The following is a 23,971-nucleotide window of genomic DNA, read 5'->3' on the forward strand; positions in this document are numbered from 1 at the left end:
ACGGAGTGCCAACCCATCGCAGGGCACACACACACACACAATTTTTCTCTGGACAATTTTTCCAGAGATGCCAATCAACCTACCATGCATGTCTTTGGACCGGGAGAGGAAACCCCCAAGGCACGGGGAGAACATGCAAACTCCACCCACACAAGGTGGAGGCGGGAATCGAACCCTGACCCTGGAGGTGTGAGGCGAACATGCTAACCACTAAGCCACCGTGCCCACCAGGCTTTATAACTGTTAGAATTTATTTGCTTTATGGAATAAAAATGGATTTGAACTATTTAACCCCACAAATATTGTGTGAAAGAGAAATGCTGTTTGTAAAGCAATGGCAGTTGCTTGTTGCAGACCTGCATTTTCTAAAATATTTGATTGTGCTGATCTTGCCATGTTGACTAATCCCACTAATTTACGGATTGACGATGCTGTACAACCCTATCTTCTGCAAAACCAAGTCTACAATAATATACACTAAATTCAAGATATCAGATGCTTCAACATATTTTACTATCAGGGAAAGTATAATAAGAATAGAATAGTTGTATACTTTACCAGTCTTTTGGGGGAACTGGTTAAACTCTGTACAACACAATTCTAATATATCTGCTTAACTTAAAGCTCTTAGGCTCTGATCCCACCTCATGTCCTGGGTTATTGCCGTCCAAGAACTATTAATTGAGAAGCATTAATAATCATACTACAAATGTGGTTTGCATGCTCAGATCACAATATGACTTCAACACGCATTTGCCCCGTTCAAACCAATACTTAGCGCTGATCATTTGAGCCAATCATACAGGATGCATGTTAATGTGAAGTGTGAATTGGGCCATTTATACACTACCCAGCTGATAAAGGTAATTTTTCCCTAGATCCCATTCAGGTCAATAAATAGGACTGAGTATGAATATATTTATTAAGTCATGAATACAAATAATTAGAAATAGCTGAGGTATTATGCACAGACAAAATATGAGTGAAACCCTAAATTCAACCCAATACATGTCTGTTTAAATTTGGATGGTTTACATAAAAAAAGAGACCTAAACAATTAATGGCCTCTGCAGTGGTTTACATTTTGGGATCAAGAAGCTTTTATTATCATTTCAACCGTATATAGTTGATACCGGACAAATAGGTGAAATTGCATGTGAAATAAGACAATATTTCTCCAGGACCATAAGCACTATATTGGGTCCGGAGTGCCTGCTGTGTGCTACTGCCGCACCGCCATCTTGGAACTTTACATCTTGGATTCGGCTCCGATCACTGAATCATGATAAACACCCAATATGTTTCTCTATCAGACTTTTTTCAAATGTAGCAGTTAGGTATTAACCTAAAATAGGTGATTCATTATCATGCATGTATTAATCTGGTGTCAATTCTAGATATTTCTATTATAGTATCAAAATGTTGATTAGCGGTTATCAGCCATGTCAATATTGCTTCCTTATTATGTTTGCACAGGCTGAATGAATTGTTTGCTTGACTCCTGGATCAAGACATCTCATACTGAATGTAAAAAAATAAAAGATTTTTTAAAATCATAAAGATATTGATATTACAGATATTGACTGCTATACTGTGTTGTGTGTAAAAGCGGTTTGACATTGCAGTAATAAACTGTAAACCGTAAACAAATTAATTTGTCTACATGCATCACATAAATAGTCACAAATGGAAACTGAATGACATCACAGGAATGTATAAACTCATGAGGTCTATTATTTACGCTCAGACACGTGTCATCATCTCTCTCTGGTGCTTATTATAAATGTCATCTCAGGGTCAGTTTTATTTTTTGGAGCTGGAGTCCCATATCAATGTGTGGTTTTATACCAGATATAACAGATTAGTGCAAGCATGCAATTTGTCTTCTCTTTGTTACTGAATCTCTAATCTGATCTGCGAGGAAGAGGTTGTGCTTTTTAGAGACTCATCCTTTATTGCATTACGTGATATCTGTAAATATTTTATGTTCACTTTTTGTAGCATAGTATGTCAGTTTCTAATGATAGCATAGTTGAAGTTTTGCTTATACATCAGCAAATTTTCCAGCTTGTTCTGACTGAAGGATTAGTATCAAAAGTCTGTTTTGCAATTTTAATGTCTCTGTTCTTTATCTATTTGAATGCTATCATGGTCTATACTCTTTGGAGCAAGTCTGTTTTTAAAGAGACACCACGCTACATTCTGTTTAACCACATGCTTTTTAATGACTCGATTCAGCTCTTTGTTACGACTTTGTTGTATATTTTAAGCTTCGCCTATCTCAAGTTAGTCATGGCTGCTTGTGCTTTTTTAGTTTTTATTTCTAGCACAACTTTCCGTAATGCACCTTTAAACCTGGCTCTGATGTCATTAGAGCGTTGTGGCTATAAACTTTCCTCTAAGACATGCTAAAATAGCCACTCAGAAAAGAATTTATATTGCTATTGGAATTATTTGGTGTATGAGTATGATACAACTTATAATTGACTTGCTTTATGTATTATTGACTGATCCTAAATTTTTTTCATCACAAATATTTTGCACAAGAGAAAGGCTCTTCATAAAGCAATGGCAAGTAGATTCTTATCAGGGGGTTAATATGTTCTACTTTGTGTCAGTGTCTGTGATCATCCTTTTCACTTATATTAGAATTTTGATCACAACCAGGTCCATCACCTCCAATAAAGCCTCTGCTGCAAAAGCTCACAAGACTGTGCTGTTGCACATCATTCAGCTGGGCCTGTGCCTCACCTCTTTTCTTTTTAGCATTATAGAGCGAGCTGCAGCAACGAGCAGCACCAGCACCAGCCTCTTTATAGACCTGCGTTATCTAAACTATTTATTTGTTCTGATCTTGCCACGCTGCTTAAGCCCACTCATCTATGGACTGAGAGATGATGCTATAAGACCCTTATTCATCTACTACTTTCGCTGTGCCACAGGCAAACGCAGGTCTACTGTCAGTGTACACTAAATTAAAGACATTTTTCAAATGCTTAGTAATATTTAAACCTGATCACTATGTTATTTTTTGTTGTAGAACAATAAGAAGAAAATAAAGTATGAATTGTTTTGTCCCACTCTACTAGGAGTTTCGATTCAATGTGTTTCACTTAAAGAAAAACACTGATTATTTGCATGAGGCTGTGTTCTCACAATGCCATTTCATTTAGTCTGATGTTTAAACTATTTTATTAAAGTTATACATGTACATGTTTGAAAAGACTTTAACACAGTTAGGGCTTATATCCAGTTTTCCTATCTTGAAAACCCTTTTAAGTTTGTGTTTATTTAAAATAAGTCATACAAGCAACATATGAGCTTTCTGGATAATAATTTAAAAGAAACCTTTTTTCTTTAGAAATAATTAATTGCTTAAGTACACTTAATTGATCATTATTTGATAGGCTGGGATAGAGTTATCTATTGTATTCTGATGTATGTGACTTTACTAATTGATTTTAGCACTGTGTAAAAATGTTGAAATTGGATGAATATAAAAAGTTCTGTAATGTCTTCTGTATTAATAAATTAAAGCTTAATGTCCTCAGTGTTTGCTCATATTCACTATTTAATTTCAACCACAATACTGTAGTGGTAGTCAGCTAAAAAAACAAAGTATATTTGTCAAAGTATTTAGTACCCTGACTTTTTGTCTGTTTTAATCACAACCCTAATTCAATGTATGTATATAGTATTTTTTTCTCCATAATAAGTGAAAGAGAAAAGACAGAATGTATGTACTGAATATACATTTATAACAGATTTTTGTTCTTATAGACAATGTTTTCTTCAGAAGGAAATAATGGCTTAGTTCATTTGCTTGAACTTTATTAAAACTTTTTCTATTTATACATATTTAAATCTGCAACTACTCCTATTCTGAAATATCTTTACTTTTACTGATCACTATCGTCACTGTGTTTTAGACATTGTTTGTGGTTGGGAAATTGGTCAAATGAAAAAGTTTGAAAACTCTACAGGCTGTTGTGTGTAAAAATCTCAGGAGTTTCTGAAATAGATTTGTTTTTTGTCATTGAAAGGGCCTGGAAAGCTGCAGTGAATCCTTGACACCAAGACTGATTTGTACCCCAGAATGTGACATACCCTTCTCTACAGTGTAACATCTTTAATTTAGCCAACATAAGGTATTCTCTAGGGCCTAGGGAAAGCTGACCCTTGAATGCTGTGACCTTTGTGATTAAATATTTATAGATATCTTTAATTGACATTGCACAAGTTTATTTCACCACATGAACATTTGGATATCTATTACTAAGTAGTGCACTGAACATGTGGCTCAACAATATTCTAAACGGTTATTCATTAGGGTAATTTCACGAAACCTCATATAACAGACAGCCCAAATGGAAGACCAATGCCCTCTCTCTCTTTCTCTCTCTCTCTCTCTCTCTCTCTCTCTCTCTCTCTCTCTTCTACTATTGAAACACAGACATATGTCATCATCTCTCCCTGGGACTCGAATGGTGTCTATTATAAACAACAGTTCACATTAGCATTACTCTTCAGATCTGGACTCACATAAGTCTCACATATGAAATTGGATTCTGCACCAGATTAATGCAAACAATTTACAAAATTGAAAAATCTGATCTGTGAGAAAGTGCTGGTGAATTGTATAGAGATAAGTACAGTTAATACTTTCTGTAAATGTGTATTATATTTTATTTATTTTATTATATCATATAATGTCAGTTTCTAATGATAGCACAGTTAAGGATTTGCTTATACATCAGCAAATATTCCTGCTTGCAATGACTGAAGGCAAAATGTCAAAAGTCATATTTTCAATATTAATGTCTCTGTTCTTCATCTATTTAAATGCTATCATGGTCTATACTCTTTGGAGTAAGCCTGTTTTTAAAGTGACACCACGCTACATTCTGTTTAACCACATGCTTTTCAATGACTCGATACATCTCATTTTTTCCTCTTTGTTGTATATTTTAGTTCTGGCCTCTCTCAAATTAGTCATGGCTGCTTGTACTGTTTTAGTTTTTGTTTCAGGCACAACTTTCTATAACGCACCTTTAATCCTGGCTGTGATGTCACTAGAGCGTTATGTGGCTATAAACTTTCCTCTAAGACATGCTGAAATAGCCACTCAGAAAAGAACTTATATTGCTATTGGAATTATTTGGTATATGAGTATGATGCACTTCATAATTGACGTGCTTTATGTATTATTGACTGATCCTACAGTTTTTTCATCGCAAATATTTTGCACAAGAGAAAAACTCTTCATAAAGCAATGGCAAGTAAATCTTCAACAGGGCCTCAACATATTCTTCTTTGTGTCAGTGTCTGTGATCATCCTTTTCACTTATATTAGAATTTTGATCACAGCCAGGTCCATTTCCTCCAATAATGACTCTGCTGTAAAAGCTCACAAGACCGTGCTGCTGCACATCATTCAGCTGTCCCTCTGCCTTACTTCCTTTCTTTTTAGCATTATAGATCGAGTTACAGCAACGAGCAGCACCAGCACCAGCCTCTATGTAGATCTTCGTTATCTAAACTATTTGTTTGTGCTGATCTTGCCACGCTGCTTAAGCCCACTCATCTATGGACTGAGGGATGTTGCTGTAAGACCTTTGTTTATCTACTACTTTCGCTGTGCCACAGGCAAACGCAGGTCTACTGTCAATGTACACTGAATTTCAGATGCTTAAGGATTCTTAAACATGTTTAGTGTCATATATTCTGTTGTAGAAACTCATGACAAAAATATAGTGTGAATTGTTATGAACAGTTACATTACTACCTCATTTAAATACTCTGTTAAATACAACTGAAAACAGTTATCCGTGTGTTTCACTTCAAAGCCAAACACGGCCTGGAAGACCATATTGTAAGTACTCTGAGACTATGTACTGCTGAAAAGATCATACTGTACACAGTAAACTGTATAATATAGTAGTGTTTCATGTTTAGTAGAGAATACAGAAAATGCCAACTTAAAGAAACACGTGTAGATATTGTGTTCAGTTCTTATAGCCAATTTTCCTGTTAAAAATGTTTCATGTTTGTGCTTATTTAAAATAAAGTAATACAAGGATATATGAGTTTACTAGATATAAATTTACAATAAACCTTTCAACTCCAGAAAGATTTAATGACTCAGTACACTTAAATGATGATTACTGGGATTTATTTTATCTATACAAATGCATTTATTTGGCATCAAATATGAGTGAAAGCTATTAGAAAGTGTAAACTGTGGCACTCCTGCTTCTGCTGATTAACACTGTGCTCTTTGGGAGATGGTCATGTGCATATGAAGACTGAGATCATGTAGTTTTATGCAAAAGATTTTTGTCATTTGTTTTGTATTTAAAATCTTTTTCTGAAGAAAAGAGAAAGGCAGAGTCTTTGTGTTCACATTTAATATTCACTTTTCCTAGCAAAAATCCATAGCATCATACAGCGGTTTTCCTTTGTGGTTCTGCCCAGAATAGTTTTCAGACCTTGAATTAAGTTCCACGCAACTTCCCTTAACTGCTATTTCTTAATGACGCTCCAGGCAATGGAAAGTATGTGCTGTATATCTTACTTATATATCTTTTTATAGACTTCCTCTTCTTAATAAGCATCAATTATCTTCAGATTCTTAGGAAGCTACTTTAAGAAGCCTGCGGTTATTGAGTGTTAGGTTCAGAGACTTTATTACACTCTGAAACTGTTAATGCTAATGACAATTTTTGAGCTGTTTACCAAGTCCTAATGAGTTAGTTAAGGCCTAATGTTACTGGAAGAAGGCCCAAAAACACACATCATTCAAATGAGACAATGGTGTCTTACTTTGTTACCTCTGCAATACAGCAAAAAAATAAGCAGTTCCTGAATGTATCATGTGTCTTAGCATTCTTTTTTCAACGGTTTGAAACATTAAACAATAGAAAATAGTTTTATAAAACTATATAGTTTATATAGTAAACTATATAGTTTATATAGTTTTATAGTTTCTATACAGTATATAGTTTATAAAACTAATACGGACACAGTGTTTAGTGTTTTGTGAACACTGAACACTTTTTATGACTATTTAAAGCTCTCATGCCAAGTTAAAACTGGTGGAATTCCCAAAGAGGAATGTAGGAGCAGCTTGTGACCATAGATTTTGGTAAAGGAATACAACATAAAAACATTAAGCAAAAAAAAAATTAATTGAGAAACCATTAAACATGACTTATAGTATGTTTAGAGTCATCCTATTAAAGAACAGATGAGAGAGCTGATGAGAGTTGACCACATTTAATTGTAAATCAGTTTTCAAAAAAACAATACAAAGATGTAGTCTGATCTAAAAGCCCACAACCCCAGCACAAGAAAAACACCACAATGCAAAAATCATGCAGATACAGTTAAAGAGGGATTGTTAATATTGTTATCATATTTACTTTGAATTAATGAAGCATTTGTTTGTCACATATACATTAAAACACGAAGAAAGTGAAATTCTTTCTTCGCATATCCCAACTTTGGAGGTTAGGGTCAGAGTGCAGGGTCAGCCATGATACAGAGTATCTGGAGCAGAGAGGGTTAAGGATCTTGCTCAAGAACCCAGTGGTGGCAGCTTGGTAGTGCTGGGGGTTCAACCATGATCCTCCGATCAACAATCCAGAGCCTTAACCACTTGAACCACCACTGCTAGAGCCATTTACAATGACATCAGAAGATGGCTGGTTGGAATATATCAGGTACTGTGGATCTCCTGGGATTTTCATACAGAGAAGACTTTAGAGTTTACTGCAGAATGGTGTAGTAGTTAGTGACAGTTCTTTGATCACAAATATTATGTCCATTGGAGACTGAGGAGAATGAATGTTAAATGAAGTCATATAACCTCTTTTTACCTCTGTGGTAAGCAGATCTACAACAGCAGAAGACCACGACTGAGGCCCTTTGTTGTCAGATATAACAGGAATCAGAGTCTAGTTTTGAGAGAGGTTCACAGACACTATATATAACTGAAGGATACTGGAGGATAGCAAGAACACAGTTCCTGTTCTAAAGGATGAGTCAGTGTTTACTCAAGGCTCAAGAAAATAAAAATTCAATCTGAACTTGCCTGTATAAATTATTAGGTATCCATGTTGAACTATAAAATAAGATGATTTATGTTGGCATGATGGACAAGTAACAACACACAATTAGAAATGTTTCTAATAAAACTACACTTAACTCAATGGCCCACACTCTGGGCTTTTGTGTGCAGCCCCAAAGTGACTCCTGGTGGAGTAGTGCAGGACTACAACACACCCAGGCTGAAGAAGCTTTCAAACCAGAATATTCCAGAAATTGTCGAACCTACTAATACATTCAGTTGCCATCTCCATACTTTTCTATTTATTTCTTACTCTTTTGATATAAACCTATAGACTCAAAAACAGTTTTTATCCTCACGGTAATCACTGAACTAAACTCTAAACCTCACACAAACCCACACTATGTTTTATTCTATAACCACCTACCTATTTTGTTTACTCACTTACAGTATGTAGTATTATTCCTTTTAAATTTCTTTACAAATATCTGTACTTTAATGTGCGTCGAACATAATCGTATTGGAATATGCTCACATTTTTTACAATAATTTTACAAATAAAAATGTTGGATTCTGTATCCCTTAGCAGAGATGCAAATTTACTGCAGTTTCCAGTCTCAGGTGTGTCATCATCTATCTCTAGGGTCAGCATGATGTCCTTTATAAAGATACCATCAGAACTGTTCTACTTTTCAGGGCTGGGTTCACATCGTAATTAACCTGGGTTTTATCTTAATTAGCATCTCCGTTCCCCAGCCCTGGATATACATTTATTCCTGCACATAATTTGTACTTTGTTATAAAATGTCTATTTTGCATGCACTTTGATCTTGCTCTGTTAGTAATATCATTGCAATGTGACTATAAATATCATTGCATGCTCGTGGTTTATGAAATTATGGCATTCAGTAATGATAGCAAAGAGGAAGTTTTACTGATATATCAGCAAATATTCCAGGTTGGACTGACTGAGGGACCAATATCAAAAGTCACTTTTTCAATATTAATGTCTCTGTTCTTTATCTATTTGAATGCTATCATGGTTTATACTCTTAGGAGTAAGCCTGTTTTTAAAGAGACGCCACGCTACATTCTGTTTACACACATGCTTCTAAATGACTCGATACATCTCCTTTTTTCCTCTTTGTTGTATATTTTAGGTCTGGCTTATCTCAAGTTAGTCTTGGCTACTTGTGCTTTTTTGGTTTTTGTTTCTGCTACAACTTTTAATAACGCACCTTTAAACCTTGCTGTGATGTCACTAGAGCGTTATGTGGCTATACGCTTTCCTCTAAGACATGCTGAAATAGCCACTCAGAAAAGAACTTATATTGCCATTGGAATTATTTGGTTTATTGGTTCTATAAACTTCATAATTGACTTGCTGTATGGAGTAGTGACGGATTCCAGCCTTTTCACAACACAAATATTTTGCACAAGAGAAAGACTTTTCTTAAAGCAATGGCAGGTAGATGTTTATCGAGGCGTTAGCATATTCTACTTTGTGTCAGTGTCTGTGATCATCATTTTCACTTATATCAGCATATTGATCACAGCCTGGTCCATTTCATCCAATAAAGACTCTGCTGCAAAAGCTCACAAGACCGTGCTGCTGCACCTCATTCAGCTGGTGCTGTGCCTCACCTCTTTTCTCTACAGCATTATAGAGCGAGCTGCAGCAATGGCTGGCAGCAGCAGCCTCTTTTTGGATTTGCGTTATCTGAATTATTTATTTGTGCTGATCTTGCCACGTTGCCTAAGCCCACTCATCTATGGACTGAGAGACGATGCTGTACGACCTTTATTTATCTACTACTTCCGCTTTGGTACATGCATTCACAAGTCTACAGTCAATGTACGCTGAATTGAAGCAATGTTCAGATGCTTAAGCATGCTTGTTAACTTTTATTTAAGATTGTAGGAATGGTTAAACATCGTTACCAACTATTATTTGATAATCAGTTAATTACATTATTATTGTCCATCTGCAGGTCTTTTGTTTATTTTTCTCTCATGAGTATTTGTCACAATTGTGCATGTGTGATAACCATATGTGATAACTCAAGATTATTTTACAAGAGCAGATTTACAGAAGTAGGTTAACATGCAGGACGAATTAATAAATGAATGACTAAGTACATTTGAAAATGTTTCATTTTCATGGTTTGTACAGGATTATGACAGAGTAATGATAGCAGATAGATAGCTGAGGTTTTTGTTCATAGCTATAACTGTGTCAGGTTTCACTGACTGAGGGGACAATATCAAAAGTCAGTTTTGCATGAATAATGTTGCAGTACTTTACTTATTTTAATTTGTTTTTAATGAAATAACACAACATTCTCTTTACCTATTTGATTCTTTATGACTCAAAACCCTTACTTTTCTTTGTTGTATGTTTTGGGTCTGTTGTTCCTCAAGTTGGTCAAGACTGCTTTTGCTTTTTTTCTTTTGTTTTGGCTGTGATGTCACTAGAACTTCAATGAATTTGTTTTTCTCGAATACATGCTGAATTAGCCACTCAAAAAATATTGCTATATATTGATTGCCATGATTTAATGAATAGTGATGGATTCGAGCTTTTGACCTCACAAATAATGTGCACAAGAGAAATAAAGCAGTATAAAGCAATAGCAAAAACATACGTTTAGTGCTTTAACATATTCTACTGTGTGTCAAAAACATTGCTTATCTATATCCTGCACAACTGTAAACGAAGAGAAAAAGGTGTCACTTCGCATCGATTTGTTCATTTTGGATGTGTCAGTTCTGTAGAAACTGCCTGTCACCTCAGAATGTCAGATATCTGACAACAGAGTAACCCAAAATAAAACTGAGCTTTCTGTCTACACACGTTTCGTGTCAACAACTTTGATGTTATTGATAATAATGGGAATAAAATTAAGCTAATATAACAATAAGGCTGACTTGTTATAATGATAGTTATGGATTAATTGCAATGAATTAGCTAGTTACAATATATGTGGAGTGTTGTTAGCTTAAATCATATCAGCCTGCCTCCTTTTGAGTACAGGTGCTCTCTCTCTCTCTTCCTTCAATCCATCCTTCCATCCATCCATCCATCCATCTATCCATCTATCTATCCCCCCTGAAAACCACGTACCTGCAGATACTGTAAGGGGGTCACCAACGCGGTGCCCGCGGGCACCTGGTCGCCCGCAAGGAGCACTTAAGGCGCCCGCGAGGCATGTTCTAAAAATAGCACTGGTCAAAATATAATTCCGTCTAAAAAAAATTTCTTTCTGTAGTTTTTGAATAAAAAATGCTTGCATTAATGTAGATTTTAAAATGACTATATTTAATTTCATTTTATTTAATTAAAAAAAATGTAAACAAAAATGTTATGTATATAACAAACTCTGGCCTTTTCTGAAGTCAAATGTCAAACGTCACGTCCGACTCCTGACACAAGGAAGCGGTGCAGCAACAATGAGGAATTAGTTGTGATTTCCCCCCCAAAAACATGGCAGAAAAGTGACAGAAAACATACAGTTTTCACGGTGTTTGAGAGGAAGAGTTCTTTTTTACGCCAGTCAAAGAAAAGTGTGTGTGTCTCATTTGCGGGACGACTGTTGCGATGGCAAAGCAGCACAATGTGACAAGACACTTCAGTACGTGTCACGAAAGTTTCAATGCTATCTACCCACCCGGCAGCGCATTAAGGACAGAAAAAGACGTTAAAAATCCTTTCATGCAAGTGGACATGACATGCACTGCTGAGCAACTAAGTGATCTGTTCAACTTGGATGCTGGACAGGCAAAGATCCTAACATTGCAAAATGACCTTCACCTCAAAGCCCATCAGTCTGCATCAAACTTTTGGTGCCTTGTGGACACAGAAAAGTACAGTGGTGTATGCACAGCAGCTATGAAATTTGCATGCCTTTTTGGTTCAACCTATCTCTGAATCAGCCTTTTCTAAAATGAACTTTATCAAGAACAAACACAGAACACGCCTTACTGATGCACATTTACAAGACTCACTCAGACTTGCAGTGTCAAATTATTCACCAGATTACAGTACAATGGTGAGCAGAATGCAGTGCCAGGCTTCCCACTAACAGACATTTACAGACAAAGAAGAGATAACGTGTTCATTGAAAACACCATAACATTAAACTGAAAATGATGCACAGAAATGTGAAAAAATGTTCAAAAAAGACTAGATAACTTGTTGTGACATGAATAATGATTTCCTTGACATTACTTCCTGACTTTCAAATGTTGGAACAGATAAACATAAATAAATGTTGCATGTTTAAATATTCCTACCGTCATTGTTGTATAAATCATTGTTAATAATTGTGGGGAATAATTAACATTGACATGTGAGCAGTCTCTTCACCATATTATTATTATTATTATTAGTAGTAGTAGTAGTAGTAGTAGTATTATTATTAAAAAGTGATCTGTGCAATTTTGCTATTGAGGAAGTTTGTATCAAACAGGTAGCCCTTCGTACTACTCAGTTCCCTTGAAGTAGCACTCAGTCTTAAAAAGGTTGGTGACCCCTGCTGTACACAGAACAATACTGAAGATGGCCGTCAAAACATAGCAATGTCATTAAGTGTTTACAACGGTCAGCTTGATGATAACACATTGTATTATTCGCAGTACAGTGCGACACAATATCATGAAGCAGTGCTCTTGAGGACGATCTCCACAAGTGTGTAGCTGAGGCACCGTTCTGAGTCATCTGGAAAGTTGGAATCTTTCGAATTTGAGACCACATCCTTTATATCATATGTATACTTTATAAATTATTGGGAATTAAACTGACCACAGTGTTTATCATCTGCAAATGAAGTAGATTAAATGTTTTTAGTAAAATGCTGATATGTAAGTTGTATGTGAATGATTATAGTCGTAATTGTGATAAAAGGTTGGTAGTCCTGTTATTTAGTAAGGTTCCACAAGCCTTCATGGCATTTTCCCCTTTAAAAACGTCATACATATTTTTATGGTGCATATTTATGAGTAAGGATAATGAGTAGGATATCAGTAAAACATGAAAAATGATCTATCTATCTATCTATCTATCTATCTATCTATCGAATTTTAACTATTGTATTGAACTTTTCTTTTTGTTTTGTATTGCAATCTTCAAATTTATTATTATGTTATATCTATTATTTATATGTAAATAAGCTCTTATGGAAACTGCATGACTAACAGAGATGCATATTCAGATCATGCCTACCTTTTGTCATCATCTTTCTCTCTGGGGTCACCATGCTGTCTAGTATAAAGATCAGGTCAAATCTACCCTGAACTTCAGGGCTGTGCTTACGTCTTATTGAACACATTTCATTTTCTAGCACTGAACATTTATTGTATCTATGTATATAATTTGCAAAATGTTGTCTATTCTCTTGTGAATTCTGATCTGTGTTAATTTGTAGTGACTAATACGGTTAGCCAGTGGTTTGTATAATATTATGGCAGTCAGTAATGATAGCACATCAGAGGTTTTGTTTATACACCAACAAATGTTTCAGGTTGCACTGACTGAAGGACCACTTTCAAAAGTTAGTGTTGCAACAATAATGTCACTTTTTTTTACTTATTTGAATGCTATCATGGTCTACACTATTTGGAGTAAACCTGTTTTAAAAGAGACTCCACGCTACATTCTCTTTACCCACATGCTCCTCAATGACTCGATTCAGCTCATCGTTACCTCCATGTTGTACATCTTCAGTTTGTCCTTTTTCAAATTAATTACATTTGCTTGTGCTTTTTTGGTTTTTGTTTCATCGACCACTTTTAATAACGCACCTTTAAACCTTGCTGTAATGTCACTAGAGCGTTATGTGGCTATACGCTTTCCTCTAAGACATGCTGAAATAGCCACTCAGAAAAGAACTCATATTGCTATCGGAGCCATTTGGTTTATGGGTTCTATAAACTTCATAATCGACTTGATATATGGAGTAGTGATGGATTCTAACTTTCTAACTTCGCAAATATTTTGCACAAGAGAAAGACTTTTCAAGAGGCCATGGCAAGCAGATGTTTTGCAGGGCTTTTACATATTCTACTTTGTGTCAGTGACTGTGATTATCCTTTTCACTTATATCAGCATAATGATCACAGCCAGGTCCATTTCATCCAATAAAGACTCTGCTGCAAAAGCTCACAAGACCGTGCTGCTGCACATCATTCAGCTGGGCCTGTGCCTCACCTCTTTTCTCTACAGCATTATAGAACGAGCTGCAGCAATGGCTGGCAGCAGCATTCTTTTCATGGACCTACGTTATCTGAACTACCTGTTTGTGCTGATCTTACCACGCTGCTTAAGCCCACTCATCTACGGACTGAGAGACGAAGCTGTATGTCCATTACTCATGCACTATTTCCGCTGTGCCAAAGGCAAACGTAAGTCTACAGTCAATGTTCACTGAATTAATTTCAGCCATTTGTTCAGATGTACCTTTAAACCTTATATCAATCAATGGCATATCATATGCTTGTGTATACAATATAGATGATGTATTTACTTTTAACATAACCTGTGCAGAGAAAATGCAGTGGTTATACCTTGTAACTCAAAGGTTATACTCTGATATGTGTTTGGCTTTCTCAAGCACAGATAATTCTGTTCACCCATGTGCATTATAAAATCTGAATAGTGAGTGTGTGGACAAGTGTGTCCCCACTCCGACTGTGCAACTTTAATAGTGGGCTCAGTACAAACTGTTGTTTAATCATTTCTGCTGAACTGGCTAAACTCCATAAAACTACTCTAACAAATATTGTCCACCTCAGGCTCGATTTATATATTGTTTAGATTTCTGATATGAGTATTTGTAAAATTTGTGCTAATTTAGAATAAAAAAATTATACAAATGGTACGATATACTCAAGATTATATTTATAATACTAGATTTGAGAGAGGAAATCTTTTCATTTGGCATCAGGTATGACTGATTTTTTGGGACAGTGTTAAATATCACTTGATGAATATAAGTTTTATAAATACGGCCTTATGAAAGGATGGTGACGTATAACATCCTGCAACTTTTTTTTTTTAACTGGGTAATATGTGCATGAATGAAACAATATTCCTGAAATGTAAATCACAGAAAAGTCAATGTAGAAATTGTTTAAAGATCTTTGTTTTCCCCTTTTTGAAAATTGACAATGAATAACACAGAACACTTGACGCAGTCATCATAATTTTAACAACAAACAAGCAAGGCATTGGATGAAATGCAAATGAAGAAAATACTTAGAGAAGAAAATAATAATAAATAAACTCTGCCAGTTTCAGTGATCTTACAATCTTGGCATAAGATCTACACATCCTACAGTTAGGAATATTACAACAGCAATCATACCTAATTTAATAAAAATGAACAAAATTGATTTAAGGTTGAAGTGCTAAGAAGAATTTGCAGCAGAGATGATGCCATGTCGATGGTTGTACTGTACTTGCTGATAAAGAGCAACAGAGATAAGGAGAAATTTTTTAATCACTTTCATTGCACGAAGCTGATGGAGGAAGGCTAGCAGAGACTGTACATCGTCTATATCAAAAACAGAGAAAAGGAAAAAAAATAATTTTAATTCTCACTCCTGCATTAAACTTTATGTCAAAGTGTAAACAGATCACTACACTTATTAAGATTATGTATTAACCTTGTTAAAGTGATCATAACTTACCAGGGGAAGTCTTCCTTAAATTCAGTGAACTTATGCCGCACCATGAAGGTGGCTAAAGCATCAGCTACCTGTTAAAAAGGATTAAGACACTGAGAGAAGGCAATCAAATATAAACAAATGGCACATTAGATAAGTGAAGGTTTATCTTATAAGGTTAGTAATTATTTAGTGAGGTTGAGTGCTGGTGTTATCATAGGACTAACTAAAAATCCAGATATAAAAAAAAAAAAAAACATCAGTAACACTGATTGTCTTCATGCTACCAAGAGCATGTTAATAAATAGTGATCACATATAAATGAATGTTCACAGCACAGCTGATTTGCATTTAGTGATGCCCACAACATTTACAGAGTTTAAGATAAAAAAAAATTGTGTGCACAAGATTTTCCGTTATTACACTGAACTTCCTTACATACAAATGTATAGTAGTAGTATTTATCAGTAGTGTTTATCGGTACCACAGGCCATGTTATAATTTAGGAAAAAAATTTTGTATCCAGTTTGATAAATGAGGTTGAATGTATTAAGAGTGTGTGTATTTCAAGACCCTGTTGACAACATCCAAAAGAAAGAATTATGTAAATCGCTAAAGAAGCATTTATATAAGACATTGTAACCACAAGAATAACAGAAAGGTACTTTTTCAGGCGCATCCTCATGGACAGCATGGCCGCACTGTGGGAGAACCTGCATCTGGAACTTTCCTGCAAAAAAAGAATTATAGTCCAAAAATAAATAAAAAAAAACCTGACAAAATGTACAGATCTAATAAAAACATTTTATACCTTTTTTTTAATGACTTAAGACTTACCCTGCATCTGTCCTATGGTCAGGTCTTTATCCAGTCGGTCAATGCCTATACAAAAAATAAATAAATAAATAAATACACGGGGCAAATTTTTAAGAGTGCATTATTTATTTTTCACATTAAAATTTTAAGTTGTAGCCAGTTTTTTTTTCTGTAGAAGTTCACAAATCAGTGATTTTGCATATTATTGAGACTGATCAATGTTTTGATCATCAAACTCAATCATATGCAAATCATCACAAAAAATTAAAGCATCAATCAATAAAATGTGTCATGTTTTAGATATATAGCCACTGAGATCATTTTGAAGCTGAAATGCTGCATAGCTAAGAATTGTATAGACCGCTTTGAAAATTATGCATTTGTAAAATAATGCAGTTTAAAAATAGAATCATTATCATTTAGATGTATAAGAGATATATAAATAATAATGCGCATCAAGTATATAGTAACAAAGATTTAAGCAAGTTGTTCTTATTTATTATTAATTACATAAATGAAGAGTAAAATAAGTGGCATTTGTTCTGCTCACCAGCCAGTAGCAGTAGCTTTGGCACAGGACATGTGAGGAAGAGAGAGGACAGGCCTCTGAACCAGCCTTCCCAGTACTTCTCTGTTTTCGACAGCTCGATGCGCCAGGTGTACAGGCACTCTTTCTTCACCTAAAAACAAACTCTACAGTGATTTACGTGATAGAATGGAGCATTTTCCATTGACATGTAGGTTATAGAAACCTGTAAAATGTTTTCTTTTTTTTTTTTAAATAATTTTCTTAGGCTTCCAGCAGTTACAAGAGCTTTGTTATATGGGAGATGGAGTCCATGTTTTTTTTGTTGTTTTTAAATCTGTGATTTTGGTGCCACCCAGAGTCAAATCCTTCAGCTGCAATATGCTACCACATATTCTGTTTCAAGTGGCGAAGGGAAGCAGGACATGGATTCATGGCTGTGATGTTAATTTCGTTAATTAAAAAAAATCATTCAAGTTGTTGCCATGGCAACAAATCATACTGCCTAGGTGTCCCTTGTGTTCCATGTTCTTGTTCCAGAGTAGCTTCTGTAGTTTTGAAGCGAAGTTAGAAATAGCCCCTTTTAAGTGGAAAACAACTAACAAAAACTTTTGATTTAAAACTAAAACCTTAAGTAAGTACCCAAGAAATGTACATAATAACTGCGTAAAGTTTCAGGGCCCTGAACAAAAGCTATTAAAATGGTGCCACATATGCATCTGGACATATTTGTAAGCAATTGGTTTGTTGCACTGATTCCAGACTCATTTGGAAATTTTAAATGACAGCTACAGATTTGTCCCTAATTGCATATACAGTCTTATGCAAAAGTTTAGGAACCCCTGACAAGTTCCATGATTTTCATTTATAAATATTTGGGTGTTTGGATCAACAATTTCATTTTGATCTATCAAATAACTGAAGGACACAGTAATATTTCAGTAGTGAAATGAGGTTTATTGGATTAACAGAAAATGCGCAAAATGCATCAAAATGAAATTAGACAGGTACATAAATTTGGGCACCCTTGCCATTTTGTGGATTTGAATACCTGTAACTGATTGATTGGAACACACAATTGGTTTGGTGAGCTCATTAAGCCTTGACTGTCATAGACAGGTGCATCCAATCATGAGAAAAGGTATTTAAGGTGGCCAATTACAAGTTGTTGTTCTCTTTGACTCTCCTTGGAAGAGTGGCAACATGGACGCCTCAAAACAACTCTCAAATGACCTGAAAACAAAGATTGTTCAACATTATGGTTTAGGGGAAGGCTACAAAAAGTTACTACAGGGATATAAGCCGTCAGTGTCCACTGTGAGGAACATAGTGAGGAAATGGCAGACCACAGGCACAGTTCTTGTTAAGGCCAGACGTGGCAGGCCATGTAAAATATTGGAGAGGCGAAGGATGGTGAGAACGGTCAAAAACAGCCCACAGACCACCTCCAAAGACCTACAACATCAACTTGCTGCAGATGGTGTCACTGTGCATCGTTCAAGAATTCAGCGCACTTTGCACAAGGTGAAGCTGTACGGGAGAGCGAAGCGAAAGAAGTCTTTTCTGCACACACGCCACAAACAGAGTCGCTTGAGATATGCAAACGTACATTTGGACAAGCCAGCTTCATTTTGGAATAAGGTGCTGTGGAGTGATGAAACAAAGATTGAGTTATTTGGTCATAACAAGGGGCGTTATGCATGGCGGCAAAAGAACACAGCATTCCAAGAAAAACACTTGCTACCCACAGTAAAATTTGGTGGAGGTTCCATCGTGCTGTGGGGCTGTGTGGCCAGTGCCGGTACTGGGAATCTGGCTAAAGTTGAGGGTTGCATGGATTCCACTCAATATCAGCAGATTCTTGAGAATAATGTTGAGGAATTGGTCCCAAAGTTGAAGTTACGCAGAAGCTGGATTTTCAACAAGACAACGACCCAAAACACTGCTCAAAATCTACTCTGGCATTTATGCAGAGGAACAAGTACAATGTTCTGGAATGGCCATCACAGTCCCCAGACCTGAATATCATTGAACATCTGTGGGGTGATTTGAAGCGGGTTGTCCATGCTCAGCAACCACCAAACCTAACTGAACTGGAGTTGTTCTGTAAGGAGAAATGGTCCAAAATACATTCACCAGAATCCAGACACTCATTACAGGCTATAGGAAGCGTCTAAAGGCTGTTATTTCTGCTAAATGAGGCTCTACTAAATATTGATGTGATTTTTCTGTTGGGGTGCACAAATTTATGCATCTGTCTAATTTCATTTTGATGCATTTTGCGCATTTTCTGTTAATCCAATAAACCTTATTTTACTACTGAAATGTCCTTCGGTTATTTGATGGATCAAAATGAAATTGCTGATCCAAACCCAAATATTTATAAATAAAAATCATGGAAATTGTCAGGGGTTCCTAAACTTTTGCATACGACTGTATTTAAAGAAGTTACTGAATGTGCACATAATGGCAAACTAAATAAGATGTTTAATCTACGAACATAAAATAACATCCAATACAATTTTTTGGGTAAATGTTATACTTTGTAAGACTGGACAAGTCATACCATAATAGATGAAGCCAATTCGACAGTAAACTGCACAATTCTAAATTCTCTGCTGGGATATTTTTAAAGGCTGGTCATTGAGCTGTAAGGGCTTTTGTATTGGGACCCACGTTCCTGTGCTGCACAAGCTCACTACAATCAACAAATTCATCTGCAAGTGATTTATCATCTCACACATTCATTGCACTTATTTGTTCATTTCTGTTGCCTAAAAGCCTAAAAAGTACTGACGTTTAGAAGCATATAACTGCACAAATAAAAAAACAGTGATGTCCTGAATCATCAGCTGTTACCTCCTGTTCATCTTCTTTCTTTCTTTTGAGGTTGGACTCGCTATCTTCCTCCTCTTCCTCCTCTTCCTCAATGATGCCTTCACTGATGCCCTTAGAAATGCCAGGACTGCTCAAAGGCTCATCACACCTAAAAACAAAAGCTAATTTTACACTCGCAGATGTAATAGCTCTCTTAACATAATGGAACCTAAATGAAGGAAGCACTTACTTTTTGACTTGTCCAACCATAGACACGCGTGCAGACTCGACATTCCTGATCTGTCCGCTCTTTACACTATCATTAATATACAGAAAAATCAGTTACATACATTTGCAATGATTAAAATTACAACCATCTTCAGAATTCTCCACATTCTGGCTATTAAAGATATTTAGTCTAGAGAGTAATCAGATATTTAATCATTATGTCTCCCAGTCAGAGAAAGCTGATTTATTTATTTATTCATTTATGACCTAAGTGAACGCATGTATAGCAAACATGAGCACATTCGTTCTAAAGGGCTGTAATTACTATAGTAGCCGCTAGCACACTGGATTTAACTGGATTTTTTTTAAACTTGTTTTATTATGACTTTTTTTGTGTGTGGAGACATTTAGGAAGGAGTCTGCAGTGCCAGAACTTCAAAAGAGGGGGAAAACTCTTAATAGCTGTAATAAATGATAAGAAAATATCTTGTTTCACAGACGTTTCAGAACATTAAACATAAAGACAGAAAGATCACAGATATCAGATCCTGCAGATTGTCTTCACCTGCAAATATCCTGCAGATATTCTTTTCTAAAAGTGAAACCAGTACTTTAACATACCTCCATTCGATGGCATTCTCTACTGACTTGAAAGTTTTTGGTCGACCCCTTAAAAAATTCTGCATACTGTTTAAGGCATCCATCGCTGTACCTAAACAGAATAATCAGAACAAATGCACAATAAAGAGAGCACACTTAGCTCAGGTAACATAAGTACTGTTAATAATGACTGTTCTTAAAAGTAAAGAGACAACAACCTGCCCCAATTTCCTGAAATTCAGTACTGTGTTTTAACCACCATCTAAAGGGAAATGGGATCAGTCTGTGATGAAATGAAAAAAATTACCTTCCACTACATCAATCACACACAGGCCAAGCAACGATGGCAAGTGATTGGCTGCGGCAGTGTGGACTGCTATCGCTCCACCCATGCTGTGACCGATCATCATTACTGGGGGTGGGTTTTCACCATAGAGCGCTTCCACAACTTTCCCAACATCCCTGTATGATCATAAAGCATACATATCAGTTCAAAGAAACACGCAAGGTCCTGCAAATCCCTTTCAATTGGTCTAAAGACTCACTTAGCCATTGTTTCAGCTGACATGTCTTCTGGGTTTTTCACTTTTGTGTCTCCTACAAGTTATTAAACCAAAACAGTGCAAGCATGGGGAAATAATTTACTGCATAATACAAAACTTTACATTATTTTTTACGTTTATTTTTTAGTGAAAGGAACTAGTCATCACTCACCGTGTGCTCTGAGATCCATAGCTACAACCCTGCAATTAATCCTGCTACATATCACTCCCTGAAAAAGCAAATAACCAAAACACTGCCATTTGAAATTCAATCTGAATGTAACTGTACTATAACGGTACACAAAGTATGAATGAGTCACTGTTTTAAAAAGTAAATCATAATAACAGCATATTTTTGGAAGGTCACTGACAGTGAAGACGGCCCAGGAGAGAGCAGAGTGGCCTCCTCCATGAAGCAGAAGCAGCACCGGACCCTGAGAACCACAGCTGTAGATCCTGAATGTGTGCACAGGAGTCAGGGAAGGATGAACATGCCAAAGCAGACGACAAAGCATAACACATCACGATGCACTGCGGGTCTGGAAACGATCAAATTCACTTGGAACTGTCTCTCCAATCAATGAATATGTCCAAGTTAATAAATTAATACAGCCTGAATATGATTAAACATTGGTGAACAAAACACAAGCCCAGATTGCGTGTCATGGCTGTTTATTTTTTTAACCGCACAAAAGACTATAGCTTTAGTAAAAAATTTAAGTTAGATATATGGGATCTGCTTTTTAAGAAGGCAGACACCAGCAAGTGTCAGTGACTTTTAGAAAGCATTTCTAACTTATTACTTAACACTAAATATTTCATTGGGAAAGGTTGAGGTCTACATGTGCACTGAAATATTCACTAAAATACACTGGAATTTTAGACAAGGAATAGAAAGTAAAATGGTACAAAAATAGATTTTAACATCCGAGACATGTTGTCTAAGAGTTAAAATAAATGTCAAAATGCCACATTGAAGTGAAATAAAGGATATGTCTTTGCTGTTGTCATTGTCCACTTCCACATCTTCCATGGTTTCAAAATACTGACTCCAGGGCAGGGGAGAGAAGTCACACTTTCTCCCAGGTCTGTGTGCCAAAACAGAGAAGAAAAGTGCCATTAGAGAAGTATTAGTGTCATTATAGAAACCCTTAACAGCAGAGGATGTTTATTTGCCTTCACTCCACTGCAAACTTAAGGCTTAAGATGGAAGCTTCTTAAGAGATGATGTGCCCTGTGTCAACTGATCTACACCTAAGTTGAAGGAAATAAGGATGGACGAAAGGAAATAATTCAGTGTCCTCCTTGTTTGTATTTTAATGTCTTAATAAAGTGTCTTAGATCTTTATGTCTTAGTGGGGCAGTGGTGGCTCAAGTGGTTAAGGCTCTGGGTTGTTGATTGAACGATCAGGGTTTAAGGTCTAGAACTGCCAAGCTGCCACTGTTGGGCCCTTGAGCAAGGCCCTTAACCCACTCTGCTCCAGGGGCTCTGTATCATAACTGCCCCTGCATTCTGACCCCAACCTCCTCAGTTGGGATGTGCGAAGAAAAGAATTCCACTATATGTGGCAATAATAATAAAGGTTTCCAGTCGCTCATTCATAACGCTAATGTTATGATGCTAATTCAGCTTTGCTAATGTTCTGAATTCAGTTCATCTCAATGGGGACAACATGTATAGTCTAGAAGGAAAAAATCTGGTTGAAAAATTGAATCGTTTTTTTTTTTTTTTTACAGCAAACAAAACATTATGCAAGTTCATGATGTCTCAGAAAATAGTGGCATCATGATTCACGATATCGATATTATCATCATACCGCCCAACCCTAGCCTACATATAGCACACAATTACTTAACTGATAGATAGATAGATAGATAGATAGATAGATAGATAGATAGATGCTTTATAAATTTACTATCTACTAATGTCGTGACATTGGTGTTTAAGAGGTTGACAGACGCCTGCTAGGCAAGCTAATGCTAAAACAACATAAACTAGCCTAAATTGCTCGCTTGGCTAGCTTAGCATTAGCCGTTAATAAATGTTCAAAAATTCATGTTTGTGTATTTCTGTTTCTTAAACTACAAACTCACCCCATTTTCTTTTTTGAGCCCGACTGTAAACCTCCTGCCATCGGGGGTCTGGAACCTGACAAATTCAAATGCAATTGTCTCTCCATTATGTAATTGATTTTAACACCTTTTCTTAGCAAAAGATGCTTGTCGTTGCACCCTATATGTGTTTTTTATAAACCGTACGCCACTAGTTTAAAGCTAGTTAATAGCTAGTTTACAAAGGTAGCTACAGAAATCTAAGCAAACCCCACACAAGTAAAAGCCACCACCCACCAGTGAGCCTTCTCAGCTCAGGATTGTGGGAAATAGATGCAGCAAGACGCGGCTGTACTGTACAGTCCATAGGCGCTATGTCTGTACGAGAACTACATTTCCCATAATGCTCCTCCGCACAGACGTAGCGCCCGCATAAGAAGATGAGGTAATGCTGGAGTGACATGCTGAGCATCCGATTTTAGACGCATGAATTGAGAGGTTTATTTACACCGCAGGAATCTGGTTTTACACCCTGTTAAGGTCTATTTACTGAGTTTATTTTGAAACTAAAACAACAAAGGTTTGCTTATTTGTAATTTCAATTTTAGCATACTAACTTTGTCCTTGATACTGACACGATATTCAGACTAGTGAACGACT

General features: G+C 36.1%; 4 protein-coding genes and 1 pseudogene across 4 annotated transcripts; 4 read left to right on the top strand and 1 right to left on the bottom strand.

Moving 5' to 3' along the window:
* Positions 1-2,007: 2,007 nt before the first annotated feature.
* On the top strand, positions 2,008-2,974 carry LOC132860266 (odorant receptor 131-2-like; annotated as a pseudogene).
* Positions 2,975-4,709: 1,735 nt separating this feature from the next.
* Positions 4,710-5,678, top strand: LOC132860174 (odorant receptor 131-2-like). The gene has a single exon (XM_060891285.1). It carries the CDS (start codon positions 4,710-4,712, stop codon positions 5,676-5,678), a length of 969 nt encoding a protein of 322 aa, XP_060747268.1.
* Positions 5,679-8,966: 3,288 nt separating this feature from the next.
* Positions 8,967-9,983, top strand: LOC132860129 (odorant receptor 131-2-like). Its single transcript, XM_060891214.1, has one exon. The coding sequence runs from the start codon at positions 8,967-8,969 to the stop codon at positions 9,930-9,932; it is 966 nt and encodes a 321-aa protein (XP_060747197.1). The 3' UTR covers positions 9,933-9,983.
* A 3,544-nt stretch (positions 9,984-13,527) lies between these two features.
* LOC132860221 (odorant receptor 131-2-like) lies at positions 13,528-14,493 on the top strand. Its single transcript, XM_060891343.1, has one exon. The coding sequence runs from the start codon at positions 13,528-13,530 to the stop codon at positions 14,491-14,493; it is 966 nt and encodes a 321-aa protein (XP_060747326.1).
* Positions 14,494-15,185: 692 nt separating this feature from the next.
* Positions 15,186-23,626, bottom strand: ppme1 (protein phosphatase methylesterase 1). The gene is made up of 14 exons (XM_060891152.1): positions 23,354-23,626; positions 22,253-22,347; positions 21,631-21,722; positions 21,432-21,489; positions 21,263-21,314; positions 21,025-21,179; positions 20,739-20,829; positions 20,140-20,205; positions 19,932-20,058; positions 17,097-17,226; positions 16,568-16,612; positions 16,396-16,460; positions 15,755-15,822; positions 15,186-15,618 (listed from the first exon to the last, which is right to left on the bottom strand). Coding segments are annotated over exons 1-14 (1,131 nt in total). The 5' UTR covers positions 23,440-23,626; the 3' UTR covers positions 15,186-15,617.
* Positions 23,627-23,971: the final 345 nt, after the last annotated feature.

This window comes from Tachysurus vachellii, chromosome 17, assembly GCF_030014155.1.
Source record: "Tachysurus vachellii isolate PV-2020 chromosome 17, HZAU_Pvac_v1, whole genome shotgun sequence".
NCBI classification, from domain to species: domain Eukaryota; kingdom Metazoa; phylum Chordata; class Actinopteri; order Siluriformes; family Bagridae; genus Tachysurus; species Tachysurus vachellii.

Excerpts from the sequence above, each read along its gene's own strand:
- ppme1 (XM_060891152.1), bottom strand. The coding sequence starts at position 23,439 with ATGGAGAGACAATTGCATTTGAATTTGTCAGGTTCCAGACCCCCGATG. Across the intron at positions 21,723-22,252 it reads CAATGACAACAGCAAAGACA|CATTCAGGATCTACAGCTGT; the intron begins TATCCTTTATTT and ends CTCCTGTGCACA. Across the intron at positions 21,180-21,262 it reads TCAGCTGAAACAATGGCTAA|GGATGTTGGGAAAGTTGTGG; the intron begins GTGAGTCTTTAG and ends ATGATCATACAG.
- LOC132860129 (XM_060891214.1), top strand. The coding sequence starts at position 8,967 with ATGGCATTCAGTAATGATAGCAAAGAGGAAGTTTTACTGATATATCAG.
- LOC132860221 (XM_060891343.1), top strand. The coding sequence starts at position 13,528 with ATGGCAGTCAGTAATGATAGCACATCAGAGGTTTTGTTTATACACCAA.
- LOC132860174 (XM_060891285.1), top strand. The coding sequence starts at position 4,710 with ATGTCAGTTTCTAATGATAGCACAGTTAAGGATTTGCTTATACATCAG.